The sequence below is a fragment of the Coenobita brevimanus genome, chromosome 86, assembly GCF_032717465.1.
Source record: "Coenobita brevimanus isolate Jiangsu-jjx chromosome 86, ASM3271746v2, whole genome shotgun sequence".
Taxonomy (NCBI): domain Eukaryota; kingdom Metazoa; phylum Arthropoda; class Malacostraca; order Decapoda; family Coenobitidae; genus Coenobita; species Coenobita brevimanus.
The window spans coordinates 32636171-32652861 of record NC_137039.1 but is presented as its reverse complement, the minus strand read 5'-3'; the positions used below and the strand labels follow the sequence as shown (position 1 = coordinate 32652861).

The 16691-nt window shown below is 38.5% G+C and overlaps 1 protein-coding gene across 1 annotated transcript in view; it reads right to left on the bottom strand.

The window, feature by feature from the left end:
* Positions 1–16691, bottom strand: part of LOC145410796 (dynactin subunit 1-like) — a 102705-nt gene that overhangs the window by 26075 nt on the left and 59939 nt on the right. Inside the window, exons 8-9 of the mRNA XM_080280909.1 lie at positions 4414–4576; positions 2180–2280 (exon numbers count right to left, since the gene is read on the bottom strand). Coding sequence (XP_080137035.1) covers positions 2180–2280; positions 4414–4576 — 264 coding nt within the window. The remainder of the gene's footprint in view (positions 1–2179; positions 2281–4413; positions 4577–16691) is intronic.

Below are 16691 nucleotides of genomic sequence, written 5' to 3'. Positions count from 1 at the left end.
ATCATAAATGGTTATAACTTCTTAGGTGCATAATTTACAATAAACAGAATATTTTGAGGTCACAGTGTTAGCTATAAACAATACCGGGTATGTGAAATGGTGAACAACTCTACAAGATGGCAATGAGTACTAATAAATGTGGACAGGAACAAAGCCAAACTGGCAAGGAAGCAATATAAATAACCTACTTCTGAGAAACACTGTATGGAAACAGCTCATTCAACCCACATTACCAGTACCTTATTCATACACTTCTCCCTCTAAAATACCTTATGTACTGTAATAACATTATTGCCATTAACAGATCTACTCTTCAAGATATAAAGTAGAGAAATATTTAGAGAAGCAAAAGATGTATGCTGTTTTCTTGGATCTGGAGAAAAAACATGGCAGAGTAGATAAGCAAAGAGTGTGGAAGGTGCAGGAAATATCTGACGATGACAAGAAACTAATGAATACTCATGAGTATGAATGAGGGTGCATCAGTGACAGTGCTTGTGGAAGATGAACTGAGCAAGTTCTCTAATCACAATGATTAACTAAGATGGGGAAATGTAATGTGTTCTTCAATATATACCAGTATATATTCTTAAATACATGTATATATGATGCAACAAAAGAAATACAAGGTAGAGAAGTGGATGTTGAAGTGTCCTTATTGAGATAGGGGAGGATATGGGATTGCCTGAACTGTTACTTGCTGATAATACTGCTGTGGTAAGTGAAGACACACAATAGTTGTATGGCTTGGTTAACGAGTCTGAAGTATCTGTAATAATCAAAACTTGAAAATAAACGCAATTAAGAGTAACATCATGATTTTTTAAAGGAATGAAGTCACAGACTGCACAGTAAGAATGAATGTCAGAAAATGGAGTGCATGAGTGCTTTCAAGTACTATATCTAAATACAGTAGTGTGTTAAGCTAGGACAAGGGTACTGAGGATGAAGCATTAGAACAGAGCAATAGGGAAGAAGAGTTGCGGGGACACAGAGTGGCGTGACAAGAAACAGACAGTATTTTGTAGTGAGTACTTGAATACTGTGTAATGCATACTTGAATGCAAGGCCTAGGGAGCCAGGTTTACGACTGAAGAACTGAGAGGAAGGATGGACTGGAGTATATTGGTGTTGTAATAAGGAGGGGTAGACTGAGATGGCTTGGGCATGTGGGGAGGATGGAAGACGACAACTGGGTGCAGAAAGTGAGAAGTGCAAACACTGGGGGTAGGATGGCAGGGGGCAGACCAAAAAAAAAGGCTTGAGATGATGGTATACAGCATAACCTCAAGGATAAGGGACTGAATAGAGAGACTGCCAGAGATCAAAAAGCATGGACAACCACCATTAGGTAACCAAGGCTGATGCATCCAGGCATGTTGGAGCCTTTATAAATAAAATGATATGAAACAATATTCTTTTTTACTTATGAATCTACAATACATTATGGAAAAAAAATTGATTAAAGGTCCACTACTACCTAAAAAGCTGACTGGCAAATTAACTACCAGAGAAAGCACTAGTTGTAAGGAGAAGCTTGTGATATTTTAGAAAACATCCCCGATTTATACTAAGGGTTTATCGTACAAAGCATTTCAAGTACAGTACAAGAAAGGTGACACGCTGACAGCAGTGTGAGATAAGTCAAAGATCAGGTGTGAAAAGGATGATGTAATAATGGAGGTATGGGCTTAATTTCAGAGTACAGTACTATGCAAGTATGCATTATTCTAACTTAAGACATTACACCCAAATATTGAATAGGGTTTATTGCGATGAAACAATACAGTAATTTCAACCTAACATGGACCTTCTACATGCCTGAAGAACGTCCCAGTGTAGCCAAACCTGTTAAACAATAAGACCTCCTTGTATGCTTCATTTTTTTTCTCTCGCTCCCCCCCCCTTTTTTCTTTAATGTTTACAGTACATTACAGAATGAGTATTTATTACAGTTTCATTGCTTTCTATAGTGCTGATGTGCCAGTTTCTCTTAACCTGCAGTACCAGTTATAAGGCAAAAAAATAATAATAAAAAAATAGTAACCTTAAACTATTAAAAAAAAAAAAAAATACTGCAAGTAACTTTACAATAAATATTACACACAGACATAATTTTTCTAACAAGAGGTATGTGATAAGGGGACACTGTTAACGAGGTAATATCGTAACAACATACTTGTGATTCCATAATACGCGACTTGAACTCCATCAATTGCTCCAGTTGTAGCTTCATCTTGTCTGCCTCCTTCAGTCGCTCCTTGTCCTGAGCTCGCTTCACTGTAATCAGAAAAACCCAATACTTCAAGTCCTGTACTTTTTTTTATGTACTGAAATACAGGAATAAGTAAGAAGGAATATGCCTCAAGGTATTGTACATTGTACAGTATTCCTTTCCCCATGCAATATTCTGGAGTATACGTGACAGTCACAGTGCTAGAAGACCTGTACAACTGAATGCACAGTGTGTGAACCATACAAAATGATGTGTATTCATAAACAGTACTTATTCTAGAATAGCAACAGGACCAAAAGTATAGCTGTCATCACAAAGGGAAGGAATACTCCAAAGCAAATATACAACTATTATTACAGCATTTTATCATCATCTTTATGCTGTTCATCTTTTCCATGCCACAGTTTCAAATTAGGAGGGGTAACTGCTTGGGAGACATGATACTTTAAACAACTTATTCATTAATTTAACACCTCTTTAAGGACACTGTATTCTGTCTGTTTTATCTTTTTAAGTTATGTTATGCCATTAGGAAGCACGTCTATTTCTTATTTCCCACTCACAGTACTTATCGCTTTAAACCTCTCTAATGTTCCTGTGTTATGCCTACTTTATCTTAGACAGTACAGTAGGTTATGACCTTAGGAAGAATATCTGTTGTACTTTATTGCTTTAACCCGCCGCGTGCCGGCTATTTTTAGCCCTATGGGTCACCCCAGTACTGGCCATTTCTCGACCTTTTTTTTTTTTTTTTTTTGACTAAAATGATAGATTTTGATGTGGAAACAACTAATTTCACCATTAAAATGCTCACTGAGGCTCAGAAATGAGCTTTATTGAGTCCTGCATACTCCTGTACAGGTATAGCCACTCTCTCACGCTCACCACGTACGTGAAAGAAAGCTGTTTTCTGTGTAAGGTATACTCAGGTATTTATGTTGGGAAGGTATAGCAATGTTCAGTACACTTTTCTGATTACTTATTACTTCAGCATCTATCACAATTTGTGTGTCTTTCTCACTGCGAATGCATTATCTTACACTTACTTGATGACAGGTTCAACCTGACTTCATTACGTACAGTCCTGGCACTTACAAGAAGGTATTTACAATTTGACTTCACTATATAGTCCTTACACTTACAAAAAAATATTTACAACTTACACTTACATGAAAATATTTACAAAATGCCTTCACTATGTACAACACTGGGTGAGGCACACAGGCAGAGTGAGGCAGTGAGAGCGTGAGGGGCTAAGTGAGTGAGTGTATGGCCTTGACAGCCTGGAGGATGGTATAGGAACAGTTATCTTACATGGCTGCCAACGTTTAACCGCTAATCTTGAAAAATGCGGTCACAGTGAAGTTTTTTATTTTAAACTGTTTTAAAACAGCACTGGCACTGGCCGCGGAATTTGTCAGACCGTTTTAAAATGGCACTGGCATGCGGCGGGTTAATACTCTTCAATGGCACTGTCTTATGCCTGCAGTACCCTGGTACAGGGGGCTATACCCTTAGGAATTATATACTGTATGTAGTCTACTTGGGGTTTCAAAGGGATATTTGTAGGCCAGTTCATTATATTTAGTACAATAAAGGGGGAGTATGAGACTCTGTATACACCAATTTTGTACGCACTCATGTCTAGTTCAACACTTTAATACAGCAGTGGATAAAGAGGGATGACTGTATGCCATGAGTTAATAATTTAACAACAATATACTTGTCAAAAATTATCAAAAATCAGCAACACTCCTTTAGAAAGTAAAGACAATGCAGATATTACCCATTTCACAATCTTCTGTCATATTCATTCTACAATCGCCCTCCATGATACTTCCCACACAAGCTCAATATCATTAAGTGTCTATAATATGGTGATCCAATTTTAGCCAAATATGGCCATCAGCAGTTAAAGATATGGAAGCACCTCTTCCTGTTTACAAACTTCAAATCTTTCCAAGGTATTTACCCTGTACTCTATCCACTTTAACTTGGTCTAAACTGCCAACTCCACTATAGCAAAAGATTAACAATAAAATCATACAAATGTAGCTCTGTGTTACTGTGCAAGTGAGATGTGGCAAAAAACCTCTGCCAAGTTAAGGTGGACAAAACAAAAATAAAATGACACCCCCACTCCCTCATTTTCCTCTTCTCCCTCTCCCCATACCTACCTCTGAGTGTTTCTAGCTTCTCATTGAGGTCCTGTACTTCTGAGCGGAGGTTGTCCATTTCCTGTTGTTGCTGTAGAGCAGCCACTTTGTCCTCCAAGGTTTGCATGGCACTGGACGGGGCACCAGGTGTATACTGGGCGGTCAGCGTTTCCACAAAGTTTGTCTATGGGTAGGGCAGGGCAGGGCACAGTATTGAAGGAGGGAAGGATAAGTAATGGCAGAATATCACACGGTATAGTAAGTTAGGGAATTGAAGGTGGGAATGGGAAGATATACGAGGAAAAGGATAAGGAATAAAAGAAACAACACAGGGATTGGGAGGACATGAGAAAATAAGGCAGGCCAGGGTATTGAAGGATGGTAATGTAAGGCAGGGATGAGAAGAGTAAGGACAGAAAGAAAATGGGGGATGTGGAAAAAAAAAAAAATGTCAAAAAGATTGTAAAAAAATGGGAGTAATGAATGGTTAGATTAGGTTGGGAGATAAAGCACAAGGAATGGAAGGGTATGGAAGAAGGGTATAAAAATTATGGGAAAGATTAAATGATTATGCATAAAGTGTGAGATAACATTACAATACCAGAGTAATTGAAGTATGTCAAGAAAGGGTATGGTAACAGATGAGATTGGAAAGAAAATAAGGTATGAGAGAAAAATGAGGTGTAGGAAAAGTGGGATAAAAAGAATAGGCAAAATAATAGGTGACAGTGACATTGAGGAACATGGAATAAGGTAGGGATGGGGTAGTAGTATAAGTGGTAATATGGGGGTGAGGTGAGGGGGGAAGAAGAGGAAAAAGAAATAAATTATTCCCACATACTCTGATACATGCTAACCTCAGAAGTAAACATTTCAATAAACATCACAAGATCCTACATTCAGGCTCCCACATCTTAATACAAACAAAAATAAAACAGTTCAAGACTATCTCCAATCAAGCCTAAAAGCAGTTCATGTTTATCAACATTAACATTCTAAATTCAGACATCATTCCCACAAGCTAACAGCCTCTCTAAAAGCCTATGGCCAATTCCTATGGTAAAGCACAAATTAATCTCTGTAAGCATTTTGCTTGGGCTTGGATTCATTCTGTTGGCTTGGGACATACTCAAAAAATTATGTGCAATTTTAACTGCTAGAATCTGTTAAATCAGAAGAAATGTGGTACAGTATATACAAACCAATAAGAAACAAAGAAATTAACCCCTTGTATTCAGTGGCATATATTTTAGTTTATTCTTGCTACTTTCAGATTATTTAATTCAATTTAAGAATGGCAACTTCTATCAAAAGGGGTTGGTGAATATTGTATCGAACCCCTCCAGTTTGAAAAGTCTTTCCTACGCATACTAAAATCTTCTGGTTGTAGGGAGGAAAAAAAAAAATGTGTCACAGTGAAAGAGTTAAAATCTAAATGGAAATAAAATTTAGATATACAAATCAGAATACCACTCTTAAAATAAATAAATAAATATATAAATAAATAAGCTAGTTTCAGCTCAGTTGTAAAGAAATGTACTAATATCAAAGTACTGTACATTTTCTGGTCCTAATGCTAAACTGAATAAAGTACCAGGAAACCTGTTACTGATAATACAACTACAGGTATAGTATAATACTGCTTATTCTGAATACATTATTATGTACAATAATATTCCACAGTGCATAGCGGGGAAAACAAATCCATGTCTACAATGAATTGTTAATACCGAATTGTACTAACACTTCTATAACAGTGCTACCCTAATGTGCCTGGGCCACTGTCCAAGGAAGTCTACACAATAAGTCAGCAATACTGAGATGAATCAGCAGTAGTTTGTGAGATGTTGAAGGTACTACTTTCTCAGGACTAAACTAAACTCAGGTCATGACTGACTACCTGGGGGGATATATAATGCTTGGACATGTTGTAAGGATGACATCATTAAAATGAATGGTAAATTTAGCAAAGGGTTCCTCACATTTTTAAGTTATTAATCCATGCAATATGTGCACAAACAATGAACCAAACTATTACGAGCTACCTAATACTGCAGTTATATGCTGTACAACACTAAAAGAATTTCAGCAAAAAAAAGTTACACTCTTGAGTTTGCCAGTGTAAAGTAATATTATGAAGTGTAAAATCATGTTATACAATGATGATGAAAACATTCATTGAAACATCTCAATATAAATATGGCAAACACTGATTCATTATCAAAATAAGCACACTAACTATCCCAGCAACTGCTACAATAAATCGAGAGAAGCCACCAGCAGCTGCAATCCTGCTCCATACCTTCATGCTCTGTGTTTAGTACATACCCTATATCTGTGTGACAACTGTCAAAGGAAATCAGTCCAACTATCTGACATGGAAATGGCTGGAGAAACAGAAACAAAGCAAAATGTACTGAAAGTCAGTTCAAACTTTCCAAGACAATCACACTCGTGATAGGATACCATAACCTAATAATAAAGTTATTAAACATAAAGTGTACCCCACTACTCTGCCCAGCGGCATGACTGTTCTGTATATACAGCAAAATGCACAGTCCCCTTCACTAACTGTTCTCTCATCACAGCCAGATAATTGGGCCACGAGGAATATTTTTCTGAGTTCATAATCATAATGAGAAGAAGTGGCAGGGATCACAAACATCTGAATATCAAGAAAGATATTACACTGTTTGGAGATGATAAACACCAGCAAAATACAAGATGAATGTTAAAAACCAATTAACACCAATAAACAAACAGAACATCAAACCCACAACAGATATTCAAGGGTAACAGAAATATCTACGAGTAGAAACTGTGAAACATTCATGAAATCTAATATAAGGTCAAGTAACTCCAGACATTGGAAACATTACGGATCATAAAATATGACATGCAAACACTGCACACCCTGGACACTGATCAAAAGTAAATACCTACACAAGAAGGGAATATTTTTTCAGGTTGTCAGCCTTCAAAAAAAATGCAGAGTCTGTATAAGACTGCTACAACACCAGGAGTCACAGACAAGTAATCCTTTAGTTGTGTAGGGATTCAGCTGAATAAAGCTGTCAGTGGGTAAGCAGTACGAAATTAAGCTCAACCATTACAAAGACTGTGACTACAGAGATGGCTTTTTATCCCTCTTGCTGCCTGGGCATTTTCTCAGTTTATCCCCTCAACACCAATACTGCAGATTTAATTTTATATTTGCAACCACCAGATTATTATATCAAGCCTAGGGCAGACTTTGCAAACACGAGAAGAAGAGAGAGAGGTTTCACTGACTCCTTCACTGTTAGACGTCCTTCCTTATTTGAAAAAAATCATCTGGTAGTGGCTTGGGCTAAATAAAAAATACAACAGAGGATTGAAGGGTTTAATAAAATCATCATCTGGTAGCTAGAACAAATTACTCAGATTGATCAAAGCAGCTAAGGAATCAAGTTTTGCTAACAACAGAAAGTAGATCAATGAACCCAGAATAAGTACTATCATGAACACTGACCAGTATTCTGTACGCCTATCATACCATACTCAACAAGAATGACACTACCTAAGATGCACCATACAACCAAAGAGTGGATGTTTGATGGTCTAATGGGTTAAGGTATTCTAACTGGACGTGGTCCATGAGGGTTTGAGCCCATGGGGTGGGTGGATCAGGTTTACTGGTCATATAATGCTGATCCAGGGAAAACAATTGGTCTTTCTAGTCTAAAATGTCCTAACTGAAAAGCTGAGTCCCAGACTCTCATCCAATATGGGGCAATATACGATTAAATTAGATGATGGATGGATGGATAGAGTAGAAATGGGGCTGGGGGAAAAAAAAAAAAAGATACAATGCTCCCCACTTCCAAAAGAAAATAAAAGAAATTTAAGTACAGTACAAGCCTCAGAACAATTGGGAAACTGAGAAGATACCAATATGACACTAAGGCTCCAAGAAGAAGGGCCCAGCAATGACTGCAACAATTTTGCAATTGCCAACACAAATGATAGTCACCATAATTAATAGGTCTAGGAGCTTTATACAAGACAGTGGTTTCTCAGAAGTGGCATAACTGCCTAAAGTGACAGACTGGGTATGAGGCAAAGGAGAAATCAACTGTCTATACAAAAATTTACGAAACATATACAATGCATCATAAATCAGAAAGCAAACAACCTACAAAACAACTCAAAAGATTCCATGAAACATGTTCAAGCAAATTAATAGAAATTTTTCTACAATCATCCTATGCTAGAAAATACACCACTGAGAAGTATGAACCAATGAGTTATGAAAAAAATAAAATAAAAAATAAAAAATAAATACTACACAAGATATATGCATAGACCAGAAAACTTTGAACGCAATCATATGTGGACATACTGTCACAGCTGATGTTATTGTTGCTGTTGCCCCAGGCTCATCTGGAAATGAACCTGATGGAGCGAAAGCTGAAAATACCCTTTTCTTGCAGGTCATCACCCTCTTTCTGGGGGATCAGGGGGAAGATGCAGGATATTTAAATAACCAAACTGCTCCACCATCTGGTTATAACAATGCCACCGTGCAAAGGCATCCCATTCCAGTACCATAGATATAGTAAAAGGCATATTCAGTACCACGCTCTGTTACAAAACCTCACAAATTCGATCTCTCAAGTATCATCAGAGAGAAAAAAAAAAAAAATCCACATCCAGTTCTATTTAACTGTGGTAATTATTACTTTTATTTGTTCCTTTATCCCTGAAACTCTGTTCTTATCGCTTCATGTCACACTTAACATTATCACTTCCATTCATCACTGATCATTTGTTTATATTCTAAGGATCCAAATTCAATCTCTCAAGTATCATCAGAGAGAGAGAGAAAAAAAATCCACATTCAGTTCTATTTAACTGTGGTAATTATTACTTTTATTTGTTCCTTTATCCCTGAAACTCTGTTCTTATCCCTTCATGTCATATTTGACATTATCACTTCCATTCATCACTGATCATTTGTTTATATTCTAAGGATTTTGTTATGCTCAAGAATTGCATCATCTGGCTGAATGGCTTAGTAATAAAACACTCCTGCAATCTGTCAATCTGCCTAATATATTAAACCACTATATTAAAAATTAAAAAAAAAAAAAAAAAAAAAATCTTTCTCCTTAAGTCAAATTCATAAAACTATTACATTTACAGTATGAAAAATGTTACTGTAATGAACCAAATGTTTTTTAAAATTCATCAAATTGGAAATGCTTTCAGGTGGTATATTCATCCATCCATCCATCATCCAGTCCTATGTTGCCCAATAAGGAGCACAGAAGCCAGGGGTTAGGCAAGTTGGTCCTGACATTTAAGATGAGAGTGACAGCCGCACTCATCTCTGAGTGGCATTATGTGAGCAATAAACCCCAACCACTCCCTGGGTATAAACCTACACAGGCTCAATCCAATTGGAGTGCCTTAATTACCCACTAAACCACCAGGAGCCATAATTTGGTTATATGGTTATCACCTAGCATAGCAAATGGTTTCCTGGTCTACAGGAAACCATTTGGATTGTCACTCAGTGTACAGTCACCCATACGCAGAGGGAAGGGGAAAGAATGAAGGAAAGAAAGAGAGAAGAGGGAGTGTAAAGTCACCCGTAGGCAGAAGGCAGTGGAAAGAATGAAGGAAAGAAAGCCAGAAGAAGATGAGAGGAAAAGGAAGACACCCAAAACAGCACTACATCGAGTGAGTGGATGGTGAGTGCCACCTAGACATATTTAATGAATGCATGAAGACAGGTGCCTACGAAACACTAAGAACACTATTTAGGGTAAAGTTCAAAGAGTTCATTGGGAGAGACTGCATAAAGTCTGAAAGAGTGAAGAGCATTAAATGAGAGAAGGACCAGAAAAAGCATATAGAGAGATAGATAGACAGATAGACATAGATAGATAGATAAATAGATAGATATATGATCCTCTGTGGTACAGGGGTAGATTGTGCATTTTTGTACATGGGAGAACAAGGGTTCGCACCCCGCCAGGGTAATAAACTTTGCGAGTGTTCATCTGGACATGCATTGCTTTGGCGGACATCAGGGGTGCTGTGGTTGAACCAGTATTGCATACTATACAGTATGCTTGTACCCAGTCAGTCTGTGCGGAGATTACGCTTGGTTCACAGACTACGCACACATCCAAAGCCACTCCAACATTACAATCACACTTGCATGCACTTCTCACCCTACATACAATCTCTACCAGACAATGACGATATATATATATATATATATATACATGTATATACAGATATACAGTAATCCCTCTACTATCCGATGTAATAGAGCCAAAGGTATGTCCAGAAAATGGTCCTGTCCAGAAAATGGGCCCCTGGCTCCTGGACTGGTACTTAAGGACTCTAACACAGCCTAACTTTGAAAGCCATCTAAATAACTCCCTACCGGACATGCATAGGACCTATTTAAGACCCTATTCACACCAATAATGGACATACAGCATGAAATAAATGAAAAGGAACCAAAGAATGAGGAATCAGAAGTGACTGTACCTCAGCCAGGGTACTTACAGCACGTTTGTGGCCGCTTTTTCTAAGGTTTTGGCAGTGGTGAAAATGCTCTTGAAGCATGTAGAGCAATCCAGTGTTGTGCTGCACTTAGTTCTTTGCACTGTGAGTTGTAATTGTTTACAGGGCTCTTGTTTGGCGAGCCACAGTTCGCAAATGCGAGTATTTTGTCCCTTCAGCGAACAAACTTTACATGCAAGTCACCTTTTGGCGAGGAGAAAATACATCCACTTCAGAACCCCTTTAAGCTACAAAATAAGTAAATCTCACTTAAATGAACAAAAAGCACGTTGTGATCGATTATTAAGTCTTTCCTTATCGCCACTGCGAATGTTTAAAAATAGACAGCATGTAAATATATAAATAAATATATTCATTGCTCGTAAACTATTTCAGCTACTAAAAATTTATTTGGCTCGTAAATCTGAAACCTTAGGAGCCAAATGGCTCGCAATCATCGGCAATTAGCAAGAGCCCTGGTTTAACACTGCACATTGTTCTTAACTGCACCACGCCAGTTTCAACCACCAATTTGCACTCCACAGTTAATCCTTTGCACTCTTAATTCTAATTTCTTAACACTGCACAACACTGTAAATTCCCGTTTGGTCTAGTGGCGAGGTATTGCAGTTTATTCACTGTTCATTCACAAAAAATGAGCACATGTGGCATCCACTGCGATAAGCATCTACTCGCCATCGAAGTTAGGCAGTAACTGTTGGAGTGTTGGTGATGGGGAAACAGAGTTGCCAGATCACAACAGCCACATTACCAAATTCCTCAATTTTCATTACCAAATTTTACCAAATTCGTAAAGCTAGCATTTATTCTTCACTAATTACATATACAAGTGGAAATACATGTAATCACTCTTCCTATAATTAACAGCATGTTGATTATTTTCATGCTATGTTGGCCAGCAGATTACTCAGAGAGAGCAAACAATCCATCATCTCCATCCTGTGTATCCTCATACATGTGAAAAATCCGTTTGGTAATGCATTATTCCAATTCATTACCAAACTGGCCCACATTTGATGATGAAAAATACCAAATGGCAACTCTGACAGGGGAGGGGGGAGGAAGGAAGGGATGAAGGGTCCATGGTGTAACAGCTTTTCGGTGCCACGCAGCAATTTCAAATTGCGGGTGGGAAAAAATTTGGATTTTGGGGGGGATTTTTTTCTTTATTGGCCATTTTGAGTTCCGAAGCTCCAGGCCCACAATGTCCGGTAAGTGGGGTGTCCGGAAAGTGGGCATCCGGAAAGTACGGGGAGTACTACACTCAAACCTCGATTTAAGGGACTAAATGGGGAATCAACTTGTCCCTTACTTGAAAATGTCCATTGTTTTGCCACATATAAAGACAATCTTATTATGAAATGCAATGATTGTTTCACTTATCTTAATTATTTATATGATTATGAATATTATTTTCCGGGTACTGTATAAAGAAACCTACAAGTGTGTATAACCTAGACATTACGTATCATTTTTGAATGGTCTTGTCCGTTTGTAAGGTAGAATATGGAGTCCCTTAAATCCAAAATCTCTTAAATGGAGGTCCCTTAAATTGAGGCTTGAGTGCATATATATATACATATATATATATATATATATATATATATATATATATTTAGTCGAAAAGTTTCTAGAGAAGGGAAAGAAGTTGTATGCGGCTTTCATGGATTTGAAGAAAGCATATGATAGGGTGGATAGACAAGGATTGTGGAAAGTATTAAGAATATATGGAGTAGATGGGAAGTTGTTGAATGCTGTGAAGAGTATGTATGATGGTGCTAAGGCTGCAGTGCATGTGGATGGTGAACTACGTGAATTTTTCTCTTTGAAGGTTGGATTGAAACAGTGATGTGTCATGTCTCCATGGTTGTTCAATCTGTACATGGATGGGATAATAAAAGAGGTACAAGGTAGGGTAGTGGATGTTGGAGTGGCCCTTGGTGAGAGAGGATAGTGTTTGGAAACTCCCTGTACTGTTGTTTGCAGATGATACTGTGTTGTTGAGTGAAGACGAAGGGGAGCTGCAAGGCTTGGTGGATGAGTTTGGGAGTGTGTGTAAGAAATGGAATCTAAAGGTGAATGTAGGGAAGAGTAAAGTGATGGTCTTTGAGAGAGGTGAAGTCAGTGAATGTAAAGCGAGGTTGGATAGTGAGGAATTGGAAAATGTGAGTATGTTTAAGTACTTGGGTAGTGTGATGAGTAAGGATGGAGGTTTGGAGAGTGAAGTGCTTGAAAGGGTACAGCAGGGAAGAAAGGTTGCTGGTTCTTTGAAAACAGTGATAAGAAACAGGGAAGTGAGCATGGAAGTGAAAAATTTACTACATGACAGTATCGTGATACCAACTCTAACGTATGGAAGTGAAGCTTGGACATTGTTGGAAGGACACAAGTCAAGAGTGAGAGCAGTGGAAATGAGTTATTTAAGAGGAGCCTGTGGAGTCACATGGAGAGACAGGCTGACGAATGAGGATATAAAGGAGCGTTGTTGTGTGGATGTGGATGTAATAGGAAGCGTTATGAGGAACACACTGAGGTGGTTTGGCCACGTGGAGAGGATGGAGGGTGAAAGACTGACAAAGAGAGTGTATGTGAGTGAGGTGGAGGGGGGAAGAGGGAGGGGGAGGCCGAGGATGAGATGGAGGGATGGGGTGGAGAGGTATATGAGAGAGGGGTGTGAGTTGGGAGCAGGGCAGTGAAATGGCAGGGGACAGGGCGACATGGAGGCGATTTGTTTGTGGCCACCCCGAACGGGATTGAGGCGTCTGGCAATATATAGATAGATAGACAGAGAGATAGATAGGTAGAGATATAAATAATGTGTGTGTATATATATATATATATATATATATATATATATATACTATATCATTATCTAATCCTGAGTTGCCCCATGAGGAGCGTAGGAGCCCAGGGCTAGGTAAGTTGGTTCTGACATTTAAGATGAGAGTGGCCCGCCTCCCTCATTCCTGAATGGCATTACATGAGCAATAAACCCCAACCACCCTTTGAATATAAACTGGCACAGGCTCAATCTGGCTGGAGCACCGTAATTACCCACTGAACCACCAGGTGCCATAGTTTGGTTATATGGTTACCACCCAGCATAGTAAATGGTTTCCTGGTGCACAGGAAACCATTTGGCTTGTCACTCAGTGTAGAGTCACCTGAGGACAGAAAGGAAGAGAGGAAAGGGCAGCCACCCATAAGCCGTGCTACACTGAGTGAGTGGATGGTGAGCACCCCCAATTACCACTTGTAAAATATATATATATATATATATATATATATATATATATATATATATATAAATCACTGTAAATGTTTTACATGATGATTAGCCTAACAGTATTAAGCTTGAAATTTAATCTGTACCTTGTAATGACAAACTGGACACTCATATGCTTTACCTTATTTTCTATCTTGAAGTGAAAAAAAATTTCAGTAACACTGCAATGCAATGCAGAAAGTATTGTCAATGAAAAAGAAACATTACTAACCACAAAAACTATGACACTGAAGCAAGAGAGCCATTAAACACAAAGTGGAACATTACTAACATCAATGCAGCAAAAACTAACACCAACAGCAATGTCAGAATCAATTATCTATTTCTGAAGATAAATATGGCTGACACAACCCAAAAAATGACCAAGTAGAGCAACACCATTATGGGTAGTAGGCAAGAGAGAGAGAGAGAGAGAGAGAGAGAGAGAGACTGGCTGTGGTGTGAAAGGGGTTTAATGGGGGTCAAGCATATACAGTACTGTAGTTTTTACCCCTTCGATCCAATGACATACTTATTTATTCTTCCTACATTTAAGAGCTTTTACTTAATTTAAGAGAGATTTTCAGAAATGTTGGAGTTAGACATATCCTTCATAGAGTCCCTCAGTAAAAGGTCTCTCCTAAACTGATTCAAATTGTCTGGAGGTAGACTGCATACAATTATAAAAGACGTCACTGAACCGTAGATGTTAGTGCTCCATATAACCAGACTGGGCATTAACATGCAAGGCAAGATGAAGAGTGTAATGAGCTGGATATAACCCCACACCCTGAATTATGTCTCAGCGTGGCTAATGTCTTCCATCAGATGACACATATGTGTCATATTCTTAGTACCTTCAGATCCCTTTGTTAAATTAAATTAAATCTTCTGTTGCAATGAGATTAGAATCAGTCTTTAATAGATCTCTCATAAACTGATTTTTCTCCCCAAGCTGAATAAGAATATATAAGGCAGCATGAACATATATAAAAATACATCTTCTGACTGAAAGGCTTAATGTGACTACCAATAAATTTTCCTTCTTAACTCTGGAGAAAGCATATGACAGGGTGGATAGACAAGGACTCTGGAAAGTATTAAGAATATATGGAGTAAATGGGAAGTTGTTGAATGCCGGGAAGAGTATGTATGAGGGTGCGAAGGCTGCAGTGCATATGGATAGTGAACTGAGTGAATTTTTATGTTTGAAGGTTGGACTGAAACAGGGATGTGTCATGTCTCCATGGTTGTTCAATCTGTATATGGATGGGGTTATATAAGAGATACAAGGTAGGGCAGAGGATGTTGAAGCAGCCCTAATGAGAGAGCGCAATGTTTGGAAACTCCCTGTACTGTTGTTTGTAGATGATACAGTGCTGTTAAGTGAAAACAAACTGGAGCTGCAATGCTTGGTGAATGAGTTTGGGAGAGCGTAAGGAACGGAATCTAAGGGTGAATACAGGGAAGAGTAAAGATATGGTCTTCGAGAGAAACAAAGTCTGTGAATTGCACAATAATGTTGGATGAGGAGGAAATGGAAAATGCGTGTGCATTTAAGTACTTGGGTACTGTGATTAGTAAGGATAGAAGTTAACAGGGTGAAGTGCTTGAAAGGGTACAACATGAAGAAAGGTTGCTGGTTCCTTGAAAGCAGTGATAAGAAACAAGGAAGTGAGCAAGGAAGTGAAAAAGTTACTGCATGACAGTATTGTGATACAAACTGTAACATACGGAAGTGAAGCTTGGACCTGGTTGGAGGGACACAAGTCAAGAGTGAGAGCAGTGGAAATGAGATATCTGAAAGGAGCATGTGGAGTCACATGGAGAGAGAGACTGACAAATGAGGAAGTGAAGGAGCATTGTGGTGTGGATGTGGAGGTGATAGGAAGCATTAGGAGAAACACACTGAGATGGTTTGGCCATGTGGAGAGGATAGGGAGCGAGAGACTGACAAGGAGAGTGTACAGTATGTGAGTGAGGTGGAGGGGGGGAGAGGGAGGGGGAGGTCAAGGATGAGGTGGAGGGATGGAATGGAGAGGTATATGAGAGAAGGGGGTGAGACCTGGGAGCAGGGCAGTGAAATGGCAGGGGACAGAGCGGCATGGAGGCGATTTGTCTGTGGCCACCCCTTATGGGATTAAGGTGTCTGGCAACAGACAGATGGATAGATTTTGTCTCCAGTTAATTTAAATACTTGAATTTCAACTATGATCACAAAACTATGCTGAATTTTGCAACCTAGACTAAAGCCCTCCTGAATGTATATTAAACATATCTTTTCATAACCTAAACTGAAAAACTTTTAACCTAACCTAACATACAGGTACTGTGCTGGTCCTGTATGGATTACCAGCATGATAAGTTTAATTAAAAACTTAACTAATTCAAGTTAACCCTTAAACATCACCTGATAATATACAGTACATCATAATCTGGCTAACATCAGACG